The sequence below is a fragment of the Haematobia irritans genome, chromosome 1 (genome assembly GCF_050003625.1).
Source record: "Haematobia irritans isolate KBUSLIRL chromosome 1, ASM5000362v1, whole genome shotgun sequence".
Lineage (NCBI taxonomy): Eukaryota > Metazoa > Arthropoda > Insecta > Diptera > Muscidae > Haematobia > Haematobia irritans.
The window spans coordinates 64552787-64563209 of NC_134397.1; the positions used below are offsets into that span (position 1 = coordinate 64552787).

The 10423-nt window shown below is 38.4% G+C and overlaps 1 protein-coding gene across 2 annotated transcripts; it reads left to right on the forward strand.

The window, feature by feature from the left end:
• The first annotated feature begins 8714 nt into the window (after positions 1–8714).
• LOC142221074 (uncharacterized) lies at positions 8715–9559 on the forward strand. 2 transcript variants are annotated; one of them, XM_075290601.1, is made up of 3 exons: positions 8715–9047; positions 9126–9279; positions 9350–9559. In XM_075290601.1, exons 1-3 carry the CDS (start codon positions 8787–8789, stop codon positions 9433–9435), a joined length of 501 nt encoding a protein of 166 aa, XP_075146716.1. In that variant the 5' UTR covers positions 8715–8786; the 3' UTR covers positions 9436–9559. The 2 variants fall into 2 exon arrangements, with proteins under 2 accessions (XP_075146716.1, XP_075146715.1); XM_075290600.1 differs by having other exon boundaries at positions 8717–9047; positions 9342–9559.
• The last annotated feature ends 864 nt before the right edge of the window (positions 9560–10423 follow it).

Here is a 10423-nt window from a genome sequence, read left to right on the forward strand (position 1 = left end):
CTGACTATTAATAGATTGTTACTATAATATCACATTGTGCCGAATCATACAAGTGGTAAGCCGCTTTACTCCTAATAAAACCTGTACACTGAAAATTAAAATCTTGCCTTTTTCTGTTTCTGTTTTTTCATCGTTGTACTGTTCTGGGAGTATAATCAAATACAGTCCATTCCAGCAATCTTCACCCGGAATTGTACATGGTCCTTCGAGCCGGATATGAACCAGCGACCTATGGATTTGATTTGATGACAGTGGGTTTATTTATTTAGAATATAATTTTAGCCATGGGGTAAAATAAAATTAAATATCCAAGTTCACTGTGCTAGTTATAATGGCAAATTGGGCATATAATAAGGTAAGACCATATGAGATTAAGATACTTAGTTACTTATATTAATCAATGATGTATATATACATAGACACCTTTAAATCAGATAGTTTTATAGATTTAAAGTTCACTATTGGGTAATGGATTTCCTCCAGGTATATTCCGGAAATGTGACACTGTGAGAGGTATATGCACCAGGATGGTATGTGGCGCTATATGGTATCCATTTTGGAGGATGACCAAGGGCCCACAATGGTGACTTGAATCGGTTGATGGTAATGAACTGTGAATACGGATAGTGGACAGTCCTTGGCATATAATTGGCGCTAACATGAGGTGGTCCATTACGATAGGTCATTGATTGATGGTAAATGCATAGGCTGGACGGGGGTTATATGGCATTACCCGTCGTGGACGATAGTTGATGGGACAATTATACGTAGTATGGTTGATGGGCTGATGATGACTGCTTACTCCCATGTTGATAAATGTATCCAGACTATTGAGTGGAGTTGGAGGCGAAGGCTTCAAGGAGGATGATGAATTGTCAGTCTCACACGGTGACGAATGATATATGGCTGAAATGGCCAAGGAGGGAGCTGTATAGAGAGGCGAGTCTTGGAGTGGTTGACCCTTTGAAGGTGGATTAAGGTCAGTGGCATCGACTTGAGATTTATTGACAGTCGGGTTATCCGCACCCTGTATGGTGGTACTTCCAGTAAGGGGTAAATCGACGTCCATGAAGAAATCTTTTAATTTTTATTCCTTGAAAAAATGGTTTCCGCTATTGGGTAAGGATGGCAATGACTTTCCTAGTGGAACTAGATCATCCAAGTTGTCAGATCCTAAATCGTCAATTCTTACAAGTGAATTTGGGTACAAATCCATGTTTCCCGAATGATTGTGAAACTGGAGATCTAGGTCCTACATTTGGAGCTCGGTGGCGTGATGTTGTGCACTGGTGGACGAGAATGGTCTGACCTGTGGGGTATATGTGTATGGCAAATGTGGATCCTCAACAATCTGCATACGACGGCAATTGTTGGACACTGTATGACAGAAAAGGCCCACGGGCGTTCTTGCTTAGGACCAATTTGGGTATGTCGATCGGTACGATGCATGATGATTGTTTTGATTTTAACGTGATAGTTGTGGGCCACGATGGAAATGGCCGGGCCACAAAGTGGGAATTCCCAGGTGGATGGTATGGGCATGGCGCTACCGGTGGTACAGATAGTTATTGACTTTGGACGATTATTCGCTGGCACCGTAAGATTTGTTGACTCAGTTGTAATTTGTTTATGTTTTTGTATGTGTATAACAAGTTTCTCGTAAGTTTGATGATTAGTTAAGATTTAGACAGGATAAGGACCAGATCCACAATGTACTCAGTCTGCATTAAGTTATATATGTTGATATTATTGGCATGCGTATTTGTTAGGATTGTACATATATACGGTAATAGTAGTGATGCGGTAGAGTAAAAATCTAGGTCTAACAACAGACTGAGATCTAAGGTAGGATGACATTCCTGTGAGTACCTGTCCAGGATTAATAGATGGTCTATATAGTCGCTAAAGCTACAACGAGCTGGGGGTACGAACTTAGGACCATAACTGAGTAAGGTAGAGATATCAGTGTCAACTTTGTATTCTGTAAAATTCTCAAACCCTCCGGACACTGGCGATATGTGTGATAGGCAATCGGAAGGTGGTCCATATAATGGGTGCTCTAGACTCATATGACCGAGAGGTACATTATTTTCTGGTGAAAACCACTGGTGATTGGAGACTTGTGAGCGGGTGGTTAACATTTGAGACTCGCATAATTGGGAATGAGCAAGTTTGTCAATTAATGATGGGTTGACAGCGGAGGCATAGGGATGATAACGTGATTGTGTAGACAGACGTGCTATACGAGTACTTGTTGATGGAGATGGAAGGAGACTAGAAGTGTAAATGTCATGTGCTTGTGGATGCAACACTATCATTTTTCAACGCGAAAGAATGATTTAGGAGAACTTTTTTCGCGCCAACAAACATAGTACAGGCCTTAATAAGACCGTCGAACTGAACGGACGTGTTTTTTTAATAGCGGATTATTTCATTGTAATAAGTACTTATTACGAATTTCACGTGTGGTGGAAATCCAACCACCATGCAGCGAAATTCAAAGTTATCCACTGGGTTGCTAACGTCAGGGCCCAGTGGACGGGTATCGACTGAAGTTATGAATTTGGGCAGTTACCAAGAGTCAGGCCCAATTAGTCGACCTGTAGACGGGTCGACAGGTGGTGAATACGCAGATGATGTGGCGCTAGCAGTCAGGGGAAAATTCCCATCCACAATCAGAGATATAATACAGAGAACTCTCCGGATATGGATGCCAGATTTTGAAGAGGCAAAAAGAGCACATTCAGCTTATAAAAAGAGCACATACGAAAAAAATAGAGAACACTTTTTCAAATAAAAGAAAAACATTTAATTCCAATTTATTGAAATATAATTAATTTAAACATAACAAAAAGGTTCATACCATAAACAATAATAACCCACTTTCAACTCAAGCTTATTTTTTTACAATACTTTGCAAGTCATTTTTTGGTGTTTTCGTGAAAAACGTTATAGAAGAAGTTTGTTTACATTTAGAACAGAGTACAAAGTGAAGAAGCAACATCGGCGTGCTCTTCTACGACTCTCATATATAAAGTAAAACACTCAAAGACTGTAATTATAACAAGATGTCCAAATTGCCTCTTGTTCTTGATCATACCTGTATTTTCCCAACTCTCTCATACATGTATGGAGCTAAACTCATGAGACTATTGGAAAAAGAGGAAGCATATAGTCAGATAATCTTTGAAAACACTATTTAATTAGAAAATAACGGCTAGGAAAATCTCTTAGTGTAACATTTACGTATTTTCAGTTTACTTTTACAATTTATTGAATCGATTTGGATTAATATTTGTTGTGATGCATAAAAAGAGCACTTAACTAAAAATAGAGCACTTTTGCGTGCTCTTTTGGCCTGTCTTGTTTTAAGAGCATATTTTGTAAAAAAGAGCGCATGTGCTCTTTAAAAGAGCACGTCTGGCATCCCTATCTCCGGATGACTGAGAAATGGGCGAAAGATAATGGTCTTGGGGTAAGTCCTGCAAAGACAGAACCAGTCAAGTACTGCAAAGATCGCAAAACTCCCACGGTTAAGCCCATATACTTAGGGGGTATTAAAATTCCCTTTGGTGAGTGTGCAATATACCTTGGCGTTATTTTGGACATGAAGCTGAACTTTAAGCTTAATATTGAAGAAAGGGCGAGAAAAGCCACGGTAGCTTTGTACTCGTGCAAAAAGGCAATCGGAAAAAAGTGGGGCCTAAAACCAAAAATTGTGCATTGGCTATATACGGCAGTGGTTAGACCTATAATGCTATATGGTATTGTAGTCTGGTGGCCGGCACTTCACAAGCCGACAAATTTAGAAAAAGTTCAGCGTATGGCGTGCTTGTGTATCTCAGGCGCATTCAGCAAGACAGGAACAAATTCCCTTTAATGGCATGCTGCATTTTTTACCTTTAGACATTTTGGCCAAACAGTCAGCTGCAACAACGGCTGTACGGTTGCGCTAGCTATCGCTGCGGTCGGAAAAAATGTACGGCCACAGTTCGGTCCTCAAAATAATGCCAGATGTGCCTAACGTAGTGGATTACACTCTGGCGAAACCACTTTTCGACAAAAAGTTTGAAACTCTAATTCCCAGCAGTGAGGCGTGGTGTTCACAAGATATATAGATTTCTGCAGTGATGGCTCCAAATTGGATGGACAAGTGGGTTTCGGAGTATATTTTAAAGATCTGGAACATCGTTGTAGTGTTTTCAGGCTGAAATATTGGCAATAAAAGAGATAACGAATTGGCTGAGAAGTAATGTTCCAAAAATTCTTGGCATTAATATATACTCAGACAGCCAACCTGCAATAAAATCCTTGGACGCTGTGTTCCTTTACTCGAAAACGGCCATCGACTCCCGCAAATCTCTCAACGAGATGGCTGAGCAATACAATATTCACCTAATATGGGTAACTGACCATAGGAACATACCGGGGAACTGTCAAGGAGATGAGTTAGCAAGGCTAGAAACTACCTTACATATTCCAGGGGAATTAGAATTTGTTGGTATGTCTCTGGCAAACTGCAAGCTCTTACTGCGTGAGAAGGCCGTCACGATGGCAAATGTTCGATGGGAGAATTGCAAGGGCTGTAACGACACCAAGCAAATTTGGCCCCATTTAAACTTAAACCGCTCACTAGATATGCTAGTGTTCTCGAGACGTCAGATATCACTCCTGATATCTGCTATAACGGGTCGCTGCCTGATAGGCGATTTTGCAAAAACTATTGGCGCGAAGTGTAATGACTATTGTATGAGCTGTCATGATGCGGAGGAAAAGGAATCAATTAAACACCTCCTGTGTGAGTGTCCTGCATTTTGTGTAAGGCGTAAGCAAATTTTAGGGGCATATAGCTTTAGATTACTGGCGGACCTGGAAAACGTTAACTTAAGCAGTCTGTTAATGTTTTTGGAACAATCTGGTTGGTTCAACAAAAGAAAATAATAGAGAAGGTTCAGTGGTTAAAACTAGAAGTGCCCATATGTAATAGGTACTTTTAGTTAAATGTCATATCACAATGGACTGAATAGTCTAAGTGAGCCTGAAACTTAATCGGGCTAACACTTTAACCTAACCTAAAAAGGGAAAGCTATAACTTTCTTGTATCTTAAAAATATTCGTCGTTTTCTTTCACACAATGAATTGCTGAATTTAAAAATAGACATGTCTGGCTATTAATAGATTGTTACTATAATATCACATTGTGCCAAATCATACAAGTGGTAAGCCGCTTTGCTCCGAATAAAACCTGTACACTGAAAATTAAAACCTTGCCTTTTTTCTGTTTCTGTTTTTTCATAGTTTTACTGTTCTGGGAGTATAATCAAATAAGTCCATTCCAGATATCTTCACCCGGAATTGTGCATGGTCCTTCGAGCCGGATATGAACCAGCGACCTATGGATTTGATTTGATGACAGTGGGTTTATTTATTTAGAATATAATTTTAGACATGGGGTAAAATAAAATTAAATATGCAAGTTCACTGTGCTAGTTATAATGGCAAATTAGACATATAATAAGGTAAGAACATATGAGATTAAGATACTTAGTTACTTATATTAATCAATGATGTATATATACATAGACACCTTTAAATCAGATAGTTTTATAGATTTAAAGTTCACTATTGGGTAATGGATTTCCTCCAGGTATATTCCGGAAATGTGACACTGTGAGAGGTATATGCACCAGGATGGTATGTGGCGCTATATGGTATCCAGTTTGGAGGATGACCAAGGGCCCAAAATGGTGACTTGAATCGGTTGATGGTAATGAACTGTGAATACGGATAGTGCACGGTCCTTGGCATATAATTGGCACTGACATGAGGTGGTCCATTACGATAGGTCATTGATTGATGGTAAATGCCATAGGCTGGACGGGGATTATATGACATTACCCGTCCTGGACGATAGTTGATGGGACAATTATACGTAGTATGGTTGATGGGCTGATGATGACTGCTTACTCCCATGTTGATAAATGTATCCGGACTATTGAGTGGAGTTGGAGGCGAAGGCTGACAGGAGGATGATGACTTGTCAGACTCACACGGTGACGAATGATATATGGCTGAAATGGCCATGGAGGGAGCTCTATAGAGAGGCGAGTCTTGGAGTGGTTGACCCTTTGAAGGTGGATTAAGGTCATTGGCATCGACTTGAGATTTATTGACAGTCGGGTTATCCGCACCCTGTATGGTGGTACTTCCAGTAAGGGGTAAATCGACGTCCATGAAAAAGTCTTTTAATTTTTCTTCCTTGAAAAAATGGTTTCCGCTATTGGGTAAGGATGGCAATGATTTTCCTAGTGGTTGTCAGATCCTAAATTGTCAATTCTTACAAGTGAATTTGGGTACACATCCATGTTTCCCGAATGATTGTGACATTGGAGATCTAGATCCTACGTTTGGAGCTCTGTGGCGTGATGCTGTGTACTGGTGGACGAGAATGGAATGACCTGTGGGGTATATGTGTATGGCAAATGTGGATCCTCAATAATCTGCATACGGCGGCGATTGTTGGACACTGTATGAAAGCAAAGGCCCACGGGCATTCTTGCTTAGGACCAATATGGGTATGTCGATCGATACAATGCATGATTGGTTTGATTTTATCGTGATAGTTGTGGGGCACGATGGAAATGGCCGGGCCACAAAGTGGGCATTCCTAGGTGGATGGTATGGACATGGTGTTACCGGTGGCACAGATAGTTGTTGACTTTGGAGGATTATTCGATGGTACCGTAAGATTTGTTGACTCAATTGTAATTTACAAAGGGGTTAGTTTATGCTTTTGTATGTGTATAACAAGTTTGCGGTAAGTTTGATGATTAATTAAGATTTAGACAGGATGAGGACAAGATCCACACTCAGTCTGCATTAAGTTATATATGTTGATATTCCTGAAATGCGTATTTGTTAGGATTGTACATATATACGGCAATAGTAGTGATGCGGTAGAGTAAAAATCTAGGCCTAACAACAGACTGGGATCTAAGGTAGGATGACATTCCTGTGAGCACCTGTCCAGGATTAATAGATGGTTTATATAGTCGCTAAAGCTGGGACGAGCTGGGGGTACGAATTTAGGACCATAACTGAGTAATGCGCCTTACAGACTATCAGTTATTCCGAACGGAATGTCGGTGTTTGTAAAGAATCGACTTGTCAGCGATGACCAAATAATCGGTGAATGTGTTATCGATCCCATAAACATGCAGCAGTATCGATTATGCCTTGGTTTTAAAGTTTTGTTTTTTTTGTGAATACCGTGCTCTTAAGAATAAACAATCGCTTTCATCCAAAAGTAAATTATTAACTTTAAATCCGTTTTTGGATGAACAAAAACTACTTCGGGTAAATGGTCGTTTAACCAATGCACATCTGACCTACGATGAAAAGTATCCGATAATTATTCCCGAGCAATAACGGTTGTGTAAATTGTTAATTGATTTTAATCATAAGATTCTTTTACACGCTGAGAACCAAAGTATTTTGCAAGCTATTCGAGCTCATTTCTACAATATACGTTTGAACAATGCTGTGCGTTATTGCATAAGAAACTGTCGCACTTGCACTATCCACAAGCAGCGAATCGGAAATCAAATAATGTCTGCATTGCCTGTCGAAAGATGCACATTTTCGTTGCCACTCACCAAGACAGGGTTAGATTTTGCTAGACCGAACTGAAAACGTCAAGATTGCGAAACGCTAAGATACAGAAAGGATACGCTGCCGTTTTCATCTGCCTATCTACTCGAGCTGTGCATTTGGAGGTCTGTTCTGATTTGTCAACTGAAGCCTTTATGGCAACTTTTAATCGATTTGCTGGAAGAAGGGGATTTTCCAACAAAGTTTTTTCCGACAACGGGACGAATTTTTTTGGAGCTAGTAGAGCTCCGTCCCGAGAATACAAAGCGTTTCTGAAGTCAGCCGAAAAATATTTAGTTGAACGCTACAACATACATGGTTTTACTTGGCACTTTATTCCTCCTCACGCTCCACACATGAGTGGTTTGTGGGAGGCTGCCGTAAAAAGCATGAAGACCCATTTGCGAAAAGTAGCAGGTAATCTGAAATACACTTACGAAACATTCTCAACTTTACTGATAAGAATCGAAAGTGTACTCAACTGTAGACCTCTTTCTCCAATAAGCGAAACCCATGAGGACCTGATTCCCCTAACTCCTGGGCATTTGTTAAAAGGAGCCACCTTAACCTCAGTCCTTGAGGAATTCACTGATAATATTTCATTACTTAATCGCTGGCAGAGACTAAAGACCATTCAACATGATTTTGCAAAAAGATGGAAGAATGAGTACATTACTGAATTACAACGTCGATATCAGTGGAAGACTGTGCAGAACAATGTGAAAGAAAACAATTTCGTACTAGTTAAAGAAGACAACATACCACCTACTGAATGACGCTTAGGGCACATTTCTAAGGTTTATTTCTGCTCTGACTCTAAAGTGACTACATATCTATCATGAAATAGCAAAATTTTTCAGCAAACTAAGGGGTTTTCACCAGTAACGGGCTTTTATGAAATTGCAGATATGTTGCAAAAAAACTTCTTAATATAAAGAAATAAGTGCTTATTTTATTTTCTGGGTGTAGTGGTTGAAAACTCTCTTCACTGCAGTATTGAGAGATTCACAACAATAAAATTCGTCCTATAGATTCTCCCTATGCATCTGAGCTTAATCGAATTCAGTTGACTATAAACGGTGGCATATACTATATGGAACCTCCAACTGATAGTTCGCTAGAGTTTATCAATTAATATGATGAATCGCCCACGAATCGCCATTGCCATAGGATGTCTGAATATAATAACCTATTGTACAGTCGTCGTAATGGTACTGGACAATTTGAAATATGATCGATATTCGCTTTATGATTATCAGCTTGAAGATGATACCTACAAAAGTTATGAACTTCGAGAAAAGGCACAGTCCTATCGTGAAATATACTATACGATCTATGCCATTGTATGTTTTCTAATGATGCTATTATCAGCTCTGCTTATTTGGGGTATCGTGAAGGTAAATAAAAATATATGTCAGACAAAGTATCGGTATACAGCAAAATATTTTAAAACTGATTTTTCCGTTTTTTCCAAGGAACGATCTGGGATGATGATTCCATGGCTATTGGGCTCTTCTGTAATATTGATATATAGTAGCACTGAAACATTAGATGATATATTTCTGAAATCATCATTTCGTGATGTAGGCAATACGTTTATATTTTTTGGAATACTTTTTTTGGTTTTTGGTAAGTACACTTTAATTTGACTATGTATGTATGTGTTATAAAATTTCATTCATTCTTTAAAGCATTTCAGATTTTTTGCTTGGTTTTGATCTATGGCGTTTACAAGAATTTAGAATTCGAAAGCTTTTTACAAAAATACCACCAACAAGCTCGTGAAGCATCCAGTGAATACATGAAAGAGCTCATCGCTGATGACAATATAGGGGAAGAAGAGCAGACAGGAGAAAAATCTTGTACTAGAAGAGTAAAGAAAAATAAATAATTTTTTTTTTAATATTAATTTATTTAATTGTATTGATATTGAAATCGGGAGGCTTCATCAAAAACAGGACCGATAAAAACTATGTCCGAGACAGATATTAGTGGGCCTTAAATAACTCTAGATGTCCATATTCACGAAAATCGTATAAAAGTTGGGGGTTCTAGAAGCCAAATCGGAAGATCGATCTATATCCCCCAAACGCAAGACCAATGAAAAATAAAGTCGCCACGGGTCTTGGGGGCCAAAAGTACTTCTAGATTTTTAATTTCCTGAAAATTTAATAAAAAACTACAGTTTCTAACAGCCCAAGGAGTCAAATCGAAAGATCGATTTGATATGGGTGCTATACAAAACCATGGACCGTCAGTTTAACAACAGATTTTTTACACATAAAGGTGAGTACTATGTTCGTATTTTTCACCAAAACACTAAATTAAAAGTACAAAAATCTATATGAAGACGATTATATTTTTATAAAGTCTTGTGAAATAATGAAAGGAAAAGATCTAAGGAATTGATTGTGAACCATTTTATTTGTATAATTTAATTAATTTAAAAAAGTAACCGAGAAAACAAGCTGGTTTCCAGCTTAAAAACTGAACATAGTACTCAGCTTAAAGTGTCACCCAAAGTATTTTCAAAATATTTTTGTTTTATATTTATATTTTTAGTTATTTTCAAAAAAGTAACTACGAAATTAAAGTGATTTCTAACTCAAAAGTCGAACAAAGTACGACCTTTATGTTACGAAATATTTAGATTTTGAAAAAAATTTCTGAAACAGAAAAAAGTCTGCTAAAAAAACAGTCATTGTTTGGCGAAATAGCAAACATTATCTGGTATATTTAAAATCGATTACACTAAAACATGTTTTAAAAAATA

What these genes read in the sequence shown, in the direction of transcription:
- LOC142221074 (XM_075290600.1), top strand. Translation starts at nt 8,787, where the DNA reads ATGATGAATCGCCCACGAATCGCCATTGCCATAGGATGTCTGAATATA. An exon ending in TTATTTGGGGTATCGTGAAG is followed by an intron (nt 9,048 to 9,125) that starts GTAAATAAAAAT and finishes GTTTTTTCCAAG; the next exon opens with GAACGATCTGGGATGATGAT. An exon ending in AATACTTTTTTTGGTTTTTG is followed by an intron (nt 9,280 to 9,341) that starts GTAAGTACACTT and finishes CATTCTTTAAAG; the next exon opens with CATTTCAGATTTTTTGCTTG.